This window comes from Manacus candei, unplaced genomic scaffold (assembly GCF_025592945.1).
Source record: "Manacus candei isolate 608988 ecotype Guabito, Panama unplaced genomic scaffold, ASM2559294v1 h1tg000005l, whole genome shotgun sequence".
Lineage (NCBI taxonomy): Eukaryota > Metazoa > Chordata > Aves > Passeriformes > Pipridae > Manacus > Manacus candei.
In genome coordinates this window covers 7,212,129-7,231,108 of record NW_026138053.1, presented here as the reverse complement: position 1 = coordinate 7,231,108, position 18,980 = coordinate 7,212,129, and the positions used below count along the sequence as shown (strand labels likewise).

The 18,980-nt window shown below is 39.0% G+C and overlaps 1 protein-coding gene across 13 annotated transcripts in view; it reads left to right on the top strand.

Moving 5' to 3' along the window:
- The window catches only part of DAB1 (DAB adaptor protein 1), a 440,923-nt gene that overhangs the window by 394,760 nt on the left and 27,183 nt on the right, over positions 1-18,980 (top strand). For 9 of the 13 annotated variants that reach the window (XM_051801374.1, XM_051801333.1, XM_051801395.1 and 6 more), the window contains 5 exons: positions 1,325-1,456; positions 2,042-2,161; positions 2,754-2,792; positions 4,115-4,180; positions 8,742-8,801. In XM_051801374.1, coding sequence (XP_051657334.1) covers positions 1,325-1,456; positions 2,042-2,161; positions 2,754-2,792; positions 4,115-4,180; positions 8,742-8,801 — 417 coding nt within the window. The remainder of the gene's footprint in view (positions 1-1,324; positions 1,457-2,041; positions 2,162-2,753; positions 2,793-4,114; positions 4,181-8,741; positions 8,802-18,980) is intronic. The other 4 variants (XM_051801433.1, XM_051801415.1, XM_051801384.1 and 1 more) reach the window with 3 other exon arrangements.

Below are 18,980 nucleotides of genomic sequence, written 5' to 3'. Positions count from 1 at the left end.
ACATTCTGCCTGAAGTCAATGGCAACACTTCTACTCTCCTACGAGCAAGCAATCTTGATCTTGGGATGTTAAGAGCCATTTACTGTGAAATGAAAATGAAACATGTCCAGTCTTTTGTTTTATATGGAGTCATCCATCTCTTGCAGGCTGCCTCTCCTTTCAGATTTCACTCCCTGTCCTACAGAAGTCCCATCGCTTGTCACTTGCCCTGCACACACTTAGCCTTTTCTCTTGCACACACAGACATCCTCTCTGCTTTTGAATTTTAAAATGTTTGGTTTTTTCAAAACTCTAAAAATAACTGGTTGTTTAGAGATTGCCTGGATACCATGCTGGTTTTCAAAATGTGCTTTTCTCAAAACCAGCAGGAATCTGGACCTCAAAAGAATTCTTTGTGAGGCTTTGCCTGCTCTCAGAAATAGCATTATCCCTAGAGGATATAAGAGCAGGTCAATATATCAGAAGGTAGAAATTGAATAATAGATTGTTTTAGATAAGCTTTTCAAGGACATCATTCTAAGTAGAAATACTTCTCTATTACTTTGATAATAGAATACTATTTAGGCCAGAGTGAGAAAGATTCTGGCACTACAAGAGATGCTTATAGGAGTCTTAGATTTGTGTCCTGACTTTGAGGAGAGTTTTACTCATACATTTAAAACAAAATTGAGCCTTTTTATTATTACAGTTCACCAAAGTGGAATTTTAAGTAAAATGTGAACTTTTGCATTTAACATGATTTCAAGTTGAATAATTGCATTTCCATTAGTTTTCTGGGGAAAATAATTGTTTGTAGTTCTATTACTGCTTGAAATGAAATCTCTCTCACTGGCTGATGTTGAGTGCTGCAGAGATAAAGCAGGTCTGGTACCAATTCTTAGAGATATTGGAGATCTCAGCTGTAGCTCTGCAGCTCCTGCAGAGCAGCCTGGCCTCAGAGTCATCCTGTATGAAGCTACAGGTATCTGCAGCCCCTGCTTATATATATACCTACAAATACTGATTCTGTGCCTCAGATGCTGTGTAGGTAATAACTAGGAAGCACATTTTTTATTTAATTATATCTCGCTAAAAGACACCAAGAAAAATCTTCAGTGGAAGCTCTTAGTCGACTTACTAAAGCAAGTCAAGTTTGTCTAGATTTTGAGAAAAAAACCAGGCTTAAAGACTTCAGATATTAATTGGTTTTGATACCAGGATATGTTTGCTTGTTTGAATTCCATAGGTGAATTGAGATCCAGGTAAAGCACTGATGAAAGAAAAATTATACTGTTTTTTAATCCAACATTTTGATGTGATTCTCTACTGTTTTTTTTTTTAATAGCTACTACAGCATCACCATGCAGTTCATGAAATTTCATACATCGCAAAGGATATCACAGACCACCGAGCGTTCGGATATGTATGTGGAAAGGAGGGGAACCATAGATTTGTGGCAATAAAAACAGCCCAGGCAGTAAGTATCAAATCACTGTCATTTTCTACCATGTAACTCAACTAAAAAGCTGTTCATAGCAAGCTATTCAAGAGGCCAATCTTGGGTTGTTTCTGATTCTGCTACACTAGTCATGAGTGTCTGCTTAGATGTTCCTAAATAGCAAGTTAATGAAACCAGCTTGGGCAAAAGGGAATGTATTTCACTATTTCCAGTTTTTCATGATCATTTCTTATTGTTTTCCTTTCTGGCTAAGCTAGACTGGATGCAGATAAGTTTGGTTATATTCCTGTACTCATTGAAACCTACATTGTGTATAGTCTACTGTAATTCTGTCGGATGTGAAACCACTAATAATTTTGCCTTTATATTCATGCATATGCCTTTTATATTCATAATGCTTTTTATATTCATAACTATAATTATAATTAATTTTCAAGTATAGTTAGTTCAGTAGAAATTAACCCAAGCCTGGATGCTAAGATAGAAATTAATTCTATATGAGGTTCAATTGTGGAGATGCTGTAACTGCTCTATCAGCAGGGTGGGATAAGAGGTGTATGTTTTCCCATGCAGAAATTTTCCTTCCTGTTTTTGCTTCCATAGGCTGAACCAGTAATCCTGGACTTGAGAGACCTGTTTCAGCTCATCTATGAACTGAAACAAAGGGAAGAAATGGAAAAAAAGGCACAAAAGGACAAACAGTGTGAACAAGCGGTATACCAGGTACACGAATAAGCTTAGACTACTGCCAAGAAAAGCTTGGTTTGAAGTATCCCCCCAAGTTGCTCCAAAGAGGCACTGAGCATCCTCAGCACTTCTTAACAGCAATGGGCTTGAACGGTGTTGGCTTCAAACGGACCAGTGTGAACCCAACAGCCATCGTGAGCTCAGACGTAGGATTAAAGTGATGAAAGCTGTCACTTGGGGTGTGATGAACCTGTTTAGCAACTGGAAATGATCTGCTCATTTCCTGCCTAGTGTTTCTTCTAATTCAGAAGGAAAACCTTAATGAAGGTCAGTGTTGTAAGTCAGGTTTTAACAGTGTCTGATACTTTAGGGAAGGTTAAATATATTTCTGAATGTGTGTATTTGAGTCAAAGCAAACGAGGTGCAGATTGTTAAACTCGGATGAAACTTGAATAAAGTTACTTTGTGCACTAATGTGACTTTATCTGTATCCTAAAGAAACAAAACTATATACTTACCTGCCAATTTTGCTTATTTCTTTGCTGTCCTTTAATTTCTGAGTACAGTTCTTTTATCTCTGCTGTTTATGTTCTTTGCTTTTACTGCCTGTCCTCTTACTTTGCTGTAGACAATTTTGGAAGAAGATGTAGAAGATCCTGTATACCAGGTAATTTCTGAAGCTGTATGGCCTTGGAGTTTCAGAAATGACTAGATATATGTTATCTTCAAACACAGCCAAAACCTTTAACAAGATGTTTTGAAACTTACCGAGATAGGTCTTGTGAGAAACCTTTAAGATTTTTATAGAAAGTAGCATATTTAGAGATTAAACTGTAAGTAATAGCACTGTGTGTCTGTATAGAATAGAATAGAATATGTTCAGTTGGATTAATGTGTCATAAATATTACTTAAAATGTGGCTTGTACATCCAGATTTTAAGTTTCCAAATTAGATTTGTCATCATTCTTTAATACAAACTCTAACTGGAAAGGGAGCTACTTTGAGAACTAGGGAAGGTGACATCTCGTTTTGATAGTAATAAGTTGACATTTTGTTTTTGTCTTCTGTGGAGCCAGAATTTAATTCAGAGGGTGAATATTTGGAAAAAAACAACAGTGACATTGATGTTGTAACACACTCCCTTGTTGGTGTTTGGGTTACAATTTAATAACAGATCTGAAATTTAAGTCTTGTTTCATCCAAGCAAAATGTCTGGGAGCAAAGATGATTATCAGAAATACGCCAATATATTCATGTCTGATACCCTACTGAGTGTGAAGAAGAAAAAGATGTACTTTAATTCTTATGTTTTTGTGCTGAAACAAAAATATGCAATAGTTGACTTTTTTTTTCCTGGGGATTTTGTGTTCCTCCACTTAGGCATATCAGTGGGAGGCACGTGAAAGGAACCAATTCAAGCATTAGTGAATATTGAACAGTGCCTGAGGTGCAGCAAGAAAGATGATAAGAATGAGGATGCCCTAAATTACTATTCAGCTTTTATAATGTCAGGAGTTTTACTCTGTACTCTTCACAATAAAGCAAGAACCTGAAAATTAAAAATGTTGTGACAGCCTTTTGCCATGTGCCCTGTCCCATGTGCACCAGCCTATTCCCCCAGCTTGGATTTAGCATTTTTATTCATAGATAATAAATATATGTGGAAATAATTGCCATTATGTAAAAAAGGCAAAATTCATGTTGACTTCAGAAAATTAATACTGGGCCACAGGCGGTCTCCCTAGTGAGAAAGAACTAGGAAGTTGCTCTAATGATCATTAGAGGAGATTTAGGGCTATTCATTGCCGGTTTATGAAATATGAAACAACCTTACCTGGTGCTTTCCAACAAACTGGTTGTCCTGCTGCCAGCCTGTACTTTGAACTTGTTTCTTTAATGCCTGCCTTTGTTTTGACGTGGAATTCCAAATCGCCTTTTTCCCTTCTGTTTCATCTTTGACTTTTCCTCTCTGGCGGCTGGTGTAATAGTACATTGTGTTTGAGGCTGGACACGAGCCGATCCGTGAGCCTGAAACGGAAGAAAACATTTATCAGGTATAAAATCTCTACCTTCGGTGTTTCCATTGCAGCGATTGCAAGCATTTAATAAAGCACATTTCATATATAGTTCACTTTTAGTTTTCATTCATCACAAAAATGTCTTGGTATTTCATTCTGGTGACATGACGTGAATTATCTGCCTGGTCTCAATGTGATTTTTCTGTTGTTTGTCATTTCAGCTTCTACAAATTATATTAACTTTGTCAACTTATGAAGGGTCTTAAGCTTTTGAATACACCATATAAGGTGATAAATAGTGGATTCTCTTTTTCTGTTAATTTTTTGGAACTTTTTACACCTATTCTGAGAAGCATGCATATCATAGAGGCCAGACCATCCAAGCAATTCCTAGAAATTTTGATGGTACTGCTCTTCTTTCTGGCTAACCAAGGAAATAACTGAGCAAAACCTCAGAGTCCTCAAGGGATATCCCCCAGACCAGGGAAAGTATTTTCAGAGTGCATATGTTATGTTAGAGCCCAAGCTCACATTCTTCACCCTGACAAAAAATTGCATTGAAAGTAATATAAAATAATCTTTTGTCATTCAGTTTATCCTCAAGGGATCAGTACAAGGTTTATTAAAGTGTAATTCATTTTGTATCACATACTAGAGGCAAATCTGAAGATAGACAGAAATCTTTGTATGCTGTAAAAAACCCTGTGATTCAAGGAAATCATTTAGTGTGGAGGGGAAGGAGTTTCAAGCAGTGATTAAGAATTTCATCTAGCTGTGCTAGAGGTTGATCTGCAAATAGGAAAAGATTTTAAGGTACACAGGAGCAAGGATAGAACAATAAAAAAAAAAAAGGGAAAAGTATTAGGTAATGAGAAAATATAGGAAGATAATAGAAAAAATGATAGGATAGTGTAGCTGTAAGCCAAAATAGAAAGAAGCTGAGTGAGAAAGGGAAATGCAGGTTAAACATTAGAAAATAACCTTTACAGGGTCATTAATATGAGATTCATTTGATCTGTCTCTGCTGATCTCCTGGCACCCCCACAACCCCCACTGGAATATGTATCTTTTTGCATCTCTAGACCAAGGCACGCAAAGCTCTCAAGGTGAGAGTCTACCTAAGGCTGAACATTTTCAGTATTGAAAGTTTGACTGTTTTCAGCATGTTAAAAAATTACTTCTCTATTTGTCAGGTTTATGCTGCAAACAAAAATCCCATGAGAACTGCATTCAGGGAAAAAAACTGCCGATTGTTGTTCATCAAAGTACGGAGCTTTTAGTGACATTTTAGAGAAGTACTGGTGGAAGGAAGCAAAATGGGGCTGTTGCTCACAGTGTTTGTAGATCTTAGAGCGAACCTTGGTGGGAAAACAATCTGGAACTGTATTCTGAGGAATGGCCCAGTGAACAGGAGGACTTTATGGAGGAAATTCTGGAGGAATTTCTTTTCCTTAAAATGGAAATTAAAGATGATAAGCAGGTAGTGAGGTCTTACCTCACCTCAAGGTACTGGTGTTATTGTCCTGTAAGTCACCAGAGAATTGCTGAAGCCTTTATTTGACAGTATCTGGATGTGATGAAGTGTTTCCTCCCACAGTGGTGCACAGAAAATACCTGTGATCAATATGCCATACTCTGACTATATGCAGTCTAGCATTGTCCTCTGTATTTACTACAGGCAGTACCTTGAGTACAGCAAATGCTGAAATTAGGGAACCAGGGGTCTTTTTGTGGTATCAGTTCTAATTGATGGATGCTGAGGCATTGCTGCCACAGACTGGCTCGTAGCCATGAGCTTCCCACAGGCTTCATGAGCTCTTGGCTACTGTAAATCTGAGTTTCCACAGTTCAGATTTTACACACAGATCACTGACAAAATTGTTTCTCAGAACCATCCAGGCTACTATTAAAAATCAAATTAGAAAAGGTCCTCTTTTTATTTTTTATTTTTTTCTTGTGTGTGTGTTTTCGTTTGTTTGCTTAGCATTGTGGGGTTTTTTTAGTTTGATGCAAAGCTGTGGCAGCTTCTATTATTTACTACAAAACCTTCCCCATACTACATGTGTAACTGCTCAATAACCTCATGCAACCTTGCTTCAGCCTCACCAAATCTTTCTACTGGTTTTGCTGTGGCGTTTTATTTGCTGGTGTGCACTTCTCCCTTGGTGGAAAAGATTCCCTGTGGGGAATTGCAGATGAAAGATATGTGCTGAAAGTGACAATTTCTATTTCTCTTTAGCATAATAGAGGTCACAATTTTCTTTTTAAGCATTCTTTCTCTGTCTGTCACCTTTCTTTGATACATTACCCAGAAGACTCTCTGTGTCTGCTCTTTTAACGTTGTCTCTGTAAGTTGCTGTAATGTGTTAGGCAAGGACTCAGTCACTGAGCACATACCAATCCTCTCATCTAGTGTCAGATGGCTTAATAGCATCTCTCCTCTTGCCTGGTGTTCTAGTGAGGTGGAGATGGGATTCTGGGAGGTGGTTTGGAGTTGTCTTTGGCAGCAGCACTGGTCTCTGTGGAGAGGCAAGTTCTGCTCCATGAGGAGTTGACAGTCTGAGATGGAGGTTTTTGAATTGCAATGCTTGTATTGCTGGTGAGATACAAATACATCCAAATGTTTCACAGCCTGTCACAGACAGAGCTGACAGCAGCAGCAGTGCTGGTACCTCTTTGCTGGTATTGTTAATCAAAGGAAAAACAGAAATCCTTTGTGGACCCCCTGTGTGAGTAGCAATGCAAAAAATGTGATGATACATGGGAAGTAAAAACAGCAGGAAGACAGGTGGTATCACGTTGGGAGAGAAGAATGTCTTTCAGAGAAGTTTCTCTGTCGTGTATTAGGAGTCAGCTTTTCTCTATATGTAAACTGGAATAAAAAAAGGGGGATTGATAGTGCAGGGAAATGTTCATTCCACAATAAACTGCAGGCAGATGTGCAAAGTGGGGTGACTTCATAGAAAAATCGGAAGGAGGAAGAGGAGAATGACTGAAAGGAAAACTTTCCAGAGAGCAAAATAAATGCATCCTGATGAAAGTTTAGAAGCAGTTTATCTTTCCATACTTGTCCTCTTTTTGTGAAGACTCAGCTTTCTAGTCACTTCCTAAATAGACTCTTCCTGGTTCCTGCTCTCACACTGTCACTTACAGCTCTCTCTCTTAACAGACTGTTACTGCCATGAAATTGAATTGCTCCACTGTTACCAGTTCCACATATCTAATGTGATAGGTAGTTTTAGTGGAAGTGGCCAGTACTTTGAGAAAACCAGGGCAAGCAAATCATTCTCAGGATAGGAGTAGAAGAGGTCTTTTGAAAAGGTTATTCAGTTTCTGTGAGGGTTCTGCATTCATGCTCTCGACAAACTTCTTCAATGTGCACTGAATTAATGACATACAGTTTCCTGTGAAGATTGTGGTGTTAAAACGTGGGCAAGAGAACAGTAGAGACAACAGCAGAGGGAGGTTTTCATGTGTTATACAGAATATTATACAGAATAATTTTTCAGAATAAGAAAAGATAGCACATCTCAACGAATAAGTATCATTCCTTCAACTTCCCCTAAACCAGTCTGAGTGAAATATCAGAACCTTAAGATGTTTTTTGTCTTAGAAAACAAAAAGGTAATAATTCTGCATTTGCAATATTATCTTTTAGTGACCTGTGAGGTTTCACTGATGTCTGAAATGTAATTTTCAGTGCCCCGTTCGGTGGAAAAGCAGCCCTGATTTTCTTAGAGTATTTGTGCCAGTTTAGAAAATGTTTTTACTATTCTTTTTGCTTTTGTCATTTACAATAAACATTCAGCGCTTCTAGGAAGAAAAAGAGATACACACACAAATTATAAATATGGGAACCAGTGGTCCTTGGGCAAGCACAGCCCTGTATAACAAAGCAACTGAATTTACATGAACAGATTATAAATGCCCAAGGTGTAAATCATGACTGTTGGCCCAACTAAAAGCTCATCCAAAGTTTTTTAAGTGTGTTGTCCTCTGTCCATGTCTCTTGTGTCATACTTCAAGAGGCCATTAATTCCGTATTAAAACTGCAGCATTATAACCAAATATCTCACAGAGCAACCACAGGGCCCCTTCACTACAGGGGTACATGTTATGGCTTTTCTTGACTTAGATTATTAAATTAATTGGAAGGAAGAAACCTGAACCCGTAGGTGAAACATCTCACCCTCAGATCAGTAACTCTGCTCTGTGTCTCTGGGAAGATGAGATACTCACTTGATCATAACTTCCATCACATAACTTCGCATCTCTAACTCTCAAGTTATATGGAAAAAACAGCCATTTCAGTAGGAAGCAGATCCAAGTGCACCTGGAATTCATGCAACCAAAATTGTCTGATAATGGAAATCTCTTTTCTGAACGCTGCTGAGCTATAGGACTTAGAAAAAACAGATAGATGATGTTTTAGTTCTTCAGTATTTTCTCCATTACTGGTGCTACTGGGATGAGAAGGGAACCGTCCTTGATTTCATTAATATTAAATTACTACCCTGTACATAAATACGAGTTGCTGATTTCAGGTTTTCATCCAACTTCCTTGGATATTGACCTCAGTTTTCCTTTGATTTTGCAGGTTCCTACCAGCCAAAAGAAGGAAGGCGTTTATGATGTGCCAAAAAGTCAACCTGTAAGTGTAAGTATCTTCCCTGTCTATATAAAGTAAAGAAAAGATGTGAAAGTATATACAGTAAAGAAGCCTCTGTGGCTTTCATTATTGTCTGTAGCATTTGGTACATTCCTTGTGATGTGACTTTTATCAGTGTTGTGTTATGGGTTGGTTGGGTTGGTGCAGAGTAACCAGGATTGTAATGTCACTTTTATCCATCTCATTCATTGCTTGAATCTCCTTTCTGTCTTCTCCAACTCATTCCTTGAAAGTCACTATGTGTAAATGTGTTATTTGTGGTTAAGAGTCGACAATGAGCCTTTTACATGTTAATGCATGAGTTGCTGCTTGGGTTAGAAGGGTTCCTCTATTACCCAAACCTGTACAAATCTTGCTCTGAGCAAGGATGAGCTGCATTTTCTCCCCTGTAGGATCTGCCAGAACTGCACTTTATATATTGTGCTCTTCACAGCTTGGTTTAGTCAGACAGCAGGGGAGGTAAGGTCTGAATAGAGATTGAGAGAAGTAGCACTAGGAAGAGGTATGTCAGAGCATTGTGACCTCTACAGTGATTTTCTACAGCCTTAATGGCTATTCTTCTCAGATCATTTCTTGGTGAATACCGTGTGCTGATAGGTAAAAGATTTTATAGGGAGCTTCATATCAAATATTACAAAGAAAAAAAGGATATTTGCATGAGAATTACTTTTCTGTCATTTGGGGAAAAAACCCAAACAACCAAACAACTTACAGCAAAGTCCAACCTAACATATACCGTAGAAAAGCAATTATTTTTCCAATAAAGGCAACTTCTGTGGTAGATTAGTAAGTACTGTAGAGTTGTAGGGCAGAGGTACATGCAATTGCCATCAGTTTAGCTGTGGGAAATGCTGAAAGGAAAATTAATCAGTACATTGAGAATCCCTCCCAGTATTGCTATACATTATTTCTCTAGTGCTCTGAGTATACAAGAGACTAAGCTTAATTCAGCTTAATTTTCTCTATCCTATGCCTTGCATGGACAGTAAAATATTAAAAAAATAGTAATAATATACTCTTGTATCCAGAAATCACCATTCCCTTTCTGTGTATTGGCATTTTGAAGAGGTGAAGAGTTTATCCCCAAAGTATGTAAGAAATGGTAACCAGTGATTGAGAGACGCAGTGGAGTGATAGATGCCTTAGCAACAGGGTGTGCACTTGCTGAAGGGTGGGTTGTACTGTTTAATATAAATTTCGGCTATAAAGACCTCAAGAAATTGTTCAGTTGCTTTGGCTACACAGAAAATTAGTATTTCTGAGGATTTGTGTGATAGTAGGGAAAAACAAAGGAAAAGGTCAGGACTTTCAGTCTACTGTAAGTGTGGGAAAGAAGCCTGCATTCAGTAGAGAGTGATTCCTTTCACACGAGGCTGTGGTAACTTGCACAGCTTGGGCTGAGCGTGGAGACCGAGATGTGGAATAAAAAAGATGAACGCTGGGGAGGGGCTGGATGGGGACCTGGATTGTGACATCTCTGGGCTTTGCACAAACAAATAAACCTTGCCATAAATATTTCATGATAAGCCACCAGAAGCACGGAGGCATCGTCACGTTGCTTGGGAAAATCTAGTAAAATAGCTCACGTTGCATAACTAATTAAGGTATTTGTGGGCACAAAATAGCTGTTGATTTTTCACTTGCTTTTCATATAGCTTTTCATGTAGTTCAGTGTTATAAGTTCTTCTGCCATACATTTCCTGTGACTTTTTTATTATTCCTTCAGTGATGTTTCAGATTTACTCAGGGTATAGTCTGTAATTTAGGTCGTTCAGTAGGACTGGGTGTATAGGACACTTGCAGTTATGTCTGCAGACACCTGGTACTAGGATGTCCTGGTAAATAGCATGACTGAGATACAGGGCACATGGAACCTACTCTGTAATCATCAAATACATTTAATCTATCATCTCCATGAAACTGGTTGCACTTTAATTTTTTTTTTTCTATTTCATGGTTAAATTTAAAGGGATTAAAGCTTTTCCTTTTAACAACTTATGTACTTTAATTTATGAAGAAAAAGAGAAAAGGAAGAAAGAGGTAGCTGAAATTCTGTTTCACCTTTTATATTAGTATGTATTAAAAGAGAAAAAAAGAGCAATAGCTCTTAAAATTAGCAATTTAATATTCCACTGCCCATCTGATTTATTGCTTACCCTTCCATGTATGAGACTCTCTGTCATTGAGACACTTGCCATAATTTTTTTTTCAATTTATAGCTGTCATTATTATATAAACCTCTAAAATTCAGTCTGAGGGCAAATAATCTAGCTCATCTACCTGGTTTAAACGTGTAAGGACACTTTCTTTATTAGGAGGTCTTGCTTTCAGTAATTTCATAATGGATGAATGAAGTGAGAAACCTTTTGTAGCTCCTGATAGGTTTCAGGCACCATGAATCCTCTCTCCTGACAATAAATTCAATGCTTAATAACAATGCAGCAAGTTTTGGTTGAGTTCAAACTGAATTGCCCATATTCCCTGGACAGAGATCAATCTTCCATTTTAGGATTGTTTTCCTCTGGTATGTTCCCAGGCAAGTTACCTCTAGTCTGTGCACTGAAAAGTGAGGGGTGCTGAAGTAGTCATTTAGGTGCCTTCCAGCCTTGACTCTCTGTAGCCCATGGAGGGAATTAGGCACTTCACAGGTCAGGTTGGATAGGGCTTGGAACAATCTGGTCTAGTGCAAGTGTCCCTGCCCAATGCAGGCGGTTGTAACAAGATGATGTTTAAGGTGCCTTCCAACGCAAAACATTCTGGGATTCTCTGATTCTATGAAATTCCTTCTGTCTGCATGACATGTCCCTCTCAGGTGGAAATAAACATTTGTCTAGATTTCATTCTTCTTTGGCTACATATGAATTTTAAATGACTTGCAGGTATGATGACTTCTAAAAGTTAGGCTTAGCTGAGGTGAGATTCACCACAGTGTAAAGACTGAAAGCCAGAATCCCCATTTCAGTCTGCTTTGAAGCTGGGAAGCGTAATTCACACTGATTTTTCAGTAAGATACATCTTCCTATGACAACCTTGGGCAAATATTTCTCCATGCATGGGGGATCCCACTGAGGCTGAGGGTATAGAGCATCTTCCTGGTAGTGTCACGAAGCAGAAGTGTTGAACACTGTGCATGCACTGAGATAGCTGATGTGCCTACACAATACTGTGCCACTGTGTGAGGCCATTTGTCAGCAGGTACCAAAGTACTTTATAGTCTGGCTCCTCATGATCTCCGATATCAAGTAATGTAAATACGGTGCAAATGAGGCGGAAAGGAATGAGTCTCAAATCTCGGGATTTGAACCTACCCGCTGAACTCAATTATGAGTGGTGGCTGGTTGCCAAGTCACTTCTCTGACACTGGGATGAAAAGATTGCTTACTCAATATGATTCTTGTATTTCCCTGTCTCTTTGCTGCATCCCTTCCCAGCAAATCCTACTCTCCTGTAGATTTCCTCTGCCAGCTGTGCAGCTCAGCTCCTAACGCACACTTTTTACGGTATCCAGTTCCCTCCCAGTATCTCTTCCTTCTCCTGTATCAACTTGCACTTCTTGTGTTCATTCTTATTTTCTCTCTGCTCCTTCCTTAGACCAGTTCTCCTATTCTCCATTCATTGAGAGCAGACATCAAGCCAGACAAAGAAAGCAAGCTCACCCCAAAAAGCTTGTGTTAAGTGGTGCACACTCCGCTTAGGAATTCTAGTTCTGTGTATGAAATTAACTGTTGTAAAAAACGGAAATGTTTAATGAGCTCTTTTTGTCATAATTTCCCTTCATCTCCCATTAAACATCCGCATCAAGTTCTACCTGTCACGGTGTTTTTAGTAACAAGAGTCAAATTGTAAATACCCTTCACAGAGACTGTCAGTCACGTCACAATAAAACCTTCTCTTCTCATCAAGATGTCTAAACTATCTGCTTAACAATTTTATGAAGGCTTTCAAACAATTCATCTTACTGCTGTATAAAGATCCAAGGCACTATAGCTGGTGCCTTACAATGCAGACACTCATTTGGCTGGTGCCAACTACATGGAGAATATTAAACCAGGATGGCATGGACAGGGAGGAGCAGATGAAGCGGGACCTGAGCACACTCAGGTTTAGAAGCCATAAGATCTGCCTGGTCATTCTGCCCAAATTAGGATGCTGTGTTTGGGAAAACTCAGTGTTAATTCTGACTGGGATAAGCTCAGTTTTAATTCTGGCTGGGATTACAGTCTCATTTACGTCTGGCTTTCCCCTAAGTTTGTATCAGTGGCTCTGCAGAAGCAACTTGCAGACTTGCATTGACTTCAGCCTCCACAATCCAGCTTTCAGGACCAAATTCTCAAATGTGAGGAGAAAGAGAGTGCACAGATACAGTCTCTGACCATCTGTAATGAGAATGCTGTCCAGTTTTATTTATGTTTGCTAAAAGAGACACCTGTGTTCAACCGCCCTGACTCAGTTACACTCAATTAAACCCCATGTGTGAGGTTTAATATTTCAGTGTGGGACATGCATTTTTACAGGTACAGCTATTTGTTGCAAAATTTGCAAATATATTAATTTGTTATGATAATGTCTTGTGGCATGAGTTGATGTTTTGGTGGGCCTTTGCTTTTTTTAGAATCATAGAGTCATAGAAGTGTTCCACTGGAACACTGACAGGGACGTCTTACAGAGATCACAACCATAAGCTTGTAGCTGCTATATACTTAGTGGGGTGTTAGTTGCTAACTAGTTCTAATAGCTAAATCTGTCTTTATATTGTTTTGTTTGACTTTCTATAATTTATTCTTTTTTTTATAAAAATCTGTTTTTTCTGGGGATATTTTGTGCTTTATTCCTTAATAAAAAATTTATTGGCACAGGAAGCAGAAATCAGGTTCTTCTCCTTAGTCCTCCCAGTTTATAACATCTGTAACATAAAGTGATGAAGTTTCTTCATGTGTGTTAAATACATGGTTTATGTAGGTCTTAGCACCTGAGCTCAAAATTAGGGATTTTTCAATTGAATCTTGAAAATTTGTTCTTGCATTGTTAGGTAAAGCAAGTACACTTAGAAAGTTGTTAACCTGAATTCAGAGTCTGATTTCCAGCAATCCAGAGGGCTAGATGTTTGAATTAATCTGTTGTTAGTGTATAGACTATTTAAGATTAAGAATCTTAATCTGGATATTTTCTGAGCATTGAAAATGTGCCCATGCAAACTTCAGGGTTCAGTCCATCCCTTATTTTATATTGGTGAGTCAAATAGCAGGTTTTAGCAGTCAGTGTAAATTCACAGATGAGAATATAATGTCCTAGTTTAATTAATATAATTAAATAGTTTAATATCATGTCCTAGTTCTTTTATGCCATATTGATATTGTGGGCCACATCTTGAGCTCTTTTTAATCTGTAGGAATTGTGCTGCTAGCAGGCTTTCCATTCCTGCATTGGTAATACCATTCACCCAATGTGATCCTAAACCCTGCTTGGCCAGTGGAATGATTACATGCTATCAAAGCATTGAATTTACTTCCTAGTGCAATCCTTTAGGATTTTGGGACGTAATCACATAGTGTGGGAAAGCTGTAATCCAGCAGAGCTGCCCTTGATCAGTTTTCCAGTGTTCTCTCTCTGTACTGTTCAAACAGCAAGAAACAAGGAGGCAAACAAAAGCTGCAGGCTTTGCCCTGGTGACACAGTTTTCTTATTGGATATAGGGCACTTTGGTGCTGCCGTGTGTGGGGGAGTTTAGATTTGTATTTTTAGTAACGAACTCAGGCAATATAAATAAATGACAAACATTTTAGTGGCTCCTCACAGTTATCCAACCTGTTGGGTCACATATCTAATGACTCCATGTGTGTTTGTGTTCCTAAATTTCCCTGGGTTCCTGTGCATTTTCTGGGATAATATTCCGGACCTTTTGATATTCTCCAAAGTGGAGAAAAGAGTGTAATTGATCTCACTGATTGTGGCATAAAGCTTTGTTACATATAGTGAATTTTTGTCATTTTTTTAGTATGACTGATGCAGATTTTGTCTGATGGCTGCTGGTACATTAAGTTGACAGCTGCACCTTGTATTGATTCACTACATTTTGATTTGCTCGGAGCCCTACAGCTCACAGTAATTTGCTAAAATGTTTATTCACAGGCAGTCTGCTTTCTAAGTAGTGAAGTTTATGGCTTTACCTCTTCTGCATCACTGTATGCATTAAATTATATCATTTGCACAATTTGGGGTTTATTCACAAATTTAAGGTAATATAGGTCTGGGGAAAGTGTTGTATGTATTTGGCATCAGTCTGGGGAGAAGTTGTTGTAAATTATTGCAGATTCATTCAATCCTACCCTACATTATTAAGTACAGAAATACACAGGTTTTGGCTTTTTTGCCTGCTGAAACTCAGGAGATTTCAAGGTTTGGAAAATACCATGAAGGCAAGGTATTCAGTAATAAAGGTAGAAATAACTTGTTTCTCAAGCTTGGTTATAGCTCCAGTCACTTGTTTTGAAAAGCAGTAGATACAACTGTATAACTGTGCCTTGCAATTATTTTAAAATAGTAAGTACGGGGTTATGCCTAATTCTCTTCCATTGTTAAGTTTATTCCCTGAAAGCATTCAGAACTATCTCTGCTGTCACAGTCTAGAAGTGGAGTTTTGCTTCCAAGTGGAAGTTTGAGTTCCCATCATCACTTGTCTCTCCCATCTGCTGTTAAAGAAAGCCACCACGTGTCCCATGGCTGTTTGCAGTGTGCCCCCAGGCAGTGCTGCAGTCTCCTGACATTAAAGGGCTTATCCCAACCTATCTGAGCTCTTACTGTGTCCTGTGTGTGTGGGGTCCAGAGAGGATATTTAGGAAGTGACCGTGGGACCTTTGTACCAGCATCCTCTGTGCCCTGGAAAGTTTCATTATCTTGAGTTTTGTGTTGCCTGGGAGCAGCAGGGGTCTGGCTCTAAGCTAGAGTCACTCTTTTGGACTCTTGATTTATTAGAGTCTGTCAGAGAAAAGTGGTAATTGAAGTGTTTTAAATACCATTTCCTATAAAAGTAAACACCTCAAGTACACGGGGAATTCAGAATTAAGTTCCTTGCAAATGAAGAGAAAATAAACAAATGAGTAAGCATCTGTTTTGATCAAATGAAGAGTTCCTTAATTTAAAGGAAGCTATTGAGCAACAGTAAAGCAATTCAATTCACTCAAACTCCTCAGTAAGCTGTGATGTCGATTATATTCAACTATCCCAATACTTGAGCTGCTCAGGGCTGACTAACAGGGTTTTTAACCAGCACATCCAGTGACCAAACAAAGGAAACTGGACAGCTGATGAATGCCAAGAAGCTCAAGGCTCCCCTGTGGTTGGGTACATCACACCAAAGCCATGACTTGGGTTTGTGACTTCAGGAGAATTTGCTGAATAAGAGTGAGCCTGAGAAATAAGAGTTACCCTGTGAAACTGAAGAGAGAAATTTTGGAGGATTCCCATGTTCCATGGGATCCTGAGCACTGGATTTGTACTCTGTGTAAGTGTGGGATGCCCAAATGCATGTATTTTGGATAAAAATTGGTGTAGTTTTATGGCAGCTCATGTTGCTGGCATGACCTGTAGATGGAATTGCCTCCATCTCTGGAAGTGTTCAAGAACAGATTGAACAGGGCTTGGAGCAACCTGGTCTAGTGGAAGGTGTCCCTGCTCATGGCAGGGGGTTGGAACAAGATGATCTATAGGGTCCTTCCAACCCAAACCATTCCTGATTCTATGATTAAATGCTCACAGCAGCCTTACAAGTGAAGGGTTGTGCTCAGCTGTACCTGTGTAAATCGGGGTTGAGGGTAACATCGTGACTGTCCTTCCCTCGGTTACTGGGAAGGTTTATGGCATTTGAGGATCTTTACCATCTGCTGGAGGCTGAAGATTGCAAAGGCATTGACGATTTTTCCTTGACACACGTATTCTTCAGCATATTCTCTTTAATTGGGAAGTAATTGAGCAATTCTTTGTTGTTACCATGCGATGTCATTAATTCAGCAGTAGTTTTACAGGAAAACAATATGTCTGTGGGATGTTTTCAGTGTGTCTCAATGTACTAGACATGGTTTGACTGATGATTGGTTTAGTCACGATTCCGACATGCTCCCTCATTATAGTTCTAATTGTTTTTTTTAGAATGAATTGTAGTTAATTAGCAAGCTGCTTGAAGCTCATGGAGCTCATAGTAATATCAACAGTTGTTGTATAAGGTTGTGCAAACAACTGGGGCTTTCTTGAGCTACAATGGTGATTCAAACCATCAGAAAAATTATTTGTCATGGCCAAAATATTTACATTTTCAACTAAAATAAGATAAAAAATATTTAGTTTGACCAACTATTTGACTTGTCATTAGACTTCCAGTGTAAAATCCGTTTTAGAAGAAGGGAAATCGAAATCCAGAGAGGCTGTGTAGTTGGGTGACCCCTCTTTTGTCTGCTGGGCTGAGTGGTACAGCACTTCCACTGAATGCAGGAAATCAAGTTTAAATCCCTCTGCTTCTTAAAAGAGTTGAATAGCTAATACTCAGCTCAAAGGTTAATTACTAATTGCTGGTTATTTGCTATATTTAGTATCCATCGTACTCTTTTTTTTTTTTTTGCTGAGCTCTGTATCAGAGTACAAGTTAATTACCACATTTTTTTTCATGTTTTTAAGCACCTTCTTTGCTTCGTTCTCTGAGACTACAAAATCACATTTTGTAAGATGCTACTTTTATCATCTTGTTTTCAAAAGTGTAGCAATATTGAGCAGGTTTTCTCGTGCCATATGTCAGCATAGATCCCTTGCCATTGGTAAAACCAGACTGAGTAACAGAAGTTGAATTTCTGTCTCGATATGTATCTAGGAGTTAAAGAAGAAGGTGCTTTGCACTCCTGTGAGCACAAGAGCCCTGTTTTAGATTTCCCTTTAAAAATTTGAACTTTTGCATTGCTTAGAACAGATGTTTTTCCGAAGACTGGGCGATCAGAGGGAATACTGCAGTGGAAGTGGATCAATTTTGGTTTGGTTTATGAAAACTGCAGTTTACTTATCTCCTATCGTTGTGGGTGCCTTCCAACTCAGGATATTCTATGATTCTATGATTATCATTGCTTCTCTACTCTTGATTTCTCTCCAGCTCTTGGATAATATGTTATTCTTTAGAGAATAGTGGAAAGTGTCATGAGGAATTCCGCTACTGGCTTGGAGTGGTTCAAAAAGCTTGCTGCTGCTTTAAGAAGCCAGATTTCCATATTTCATGTTTAAAAGATTTACAATATGTCTCACGTGCCTGTATAGAAAGATGGAGCTTTCATTACAAGTTTAATGTCATTGCAATACAAGGATTAATACTCCTTCCTCCGCCTCGGTCTGCGTGGCTGGTCACGAGTGAGTGGTGTGCCCCTGGTTGACTAAGCTGTGGTGGGGGTGTTTCATATTCAGGATGATGTCTTTTTGAATAATTAAACAAGCTTTTACATCACTCTGTGGAGGAATCTTTCCCAGAGAAAGATCGAGAACTGGAGCATGTCTCCAGGCTTCTGGTTATTTTCTGTTGTGCACTGGCAAAGGAGGGAGAGGATTGTTGACTTTCATTGCAAAGGTTAAACTCTTTGTGTTGAAAAGCTGAACCAGGGGAAGGTTCATAAGGCCAAATTTTGCCCTTGGTAGCTGTGTCGCTACCTCGCCATGGCCCCCCAGAGCAGGCTCTTCCATGCTCTAGAGAGATGTTTCACCCTTAGAAAGTGTCTCCTCGCTGGTATGTGATGCAGAACACTAGCTAATAGAAGACGTGGCTCAAGTACTCCATGATAATTGGGCACTTGGGGATGCTCTGTGACATGTTGGGCAAATGTTTTCTGCAGGGTCCTGCTGTAGCACAGGTGGGAATTTCTAATGGGCTGTGGAACGCCGTGCACGTGTTCCCTCTGTGCTGAGACGGGGTTATCCTTCAGCTGCTTTCACAGAGTGATCTGTGCAGCTGGTGCTGCATCACTGATGCTGGAGAATGAGAGTCAAATGAGGAGGCATAAACCCTTCTGGTGTCATATAAAGAATATTTTGAAGGTCTGTGGTCTTTGAATGAACAGACAGAGCTTTTTCCACACTTTCCTTATCTGGGTCTGGGGGAACACACCACGAAGTTACAGAACTGAGTCCATACTTGATTGTGCA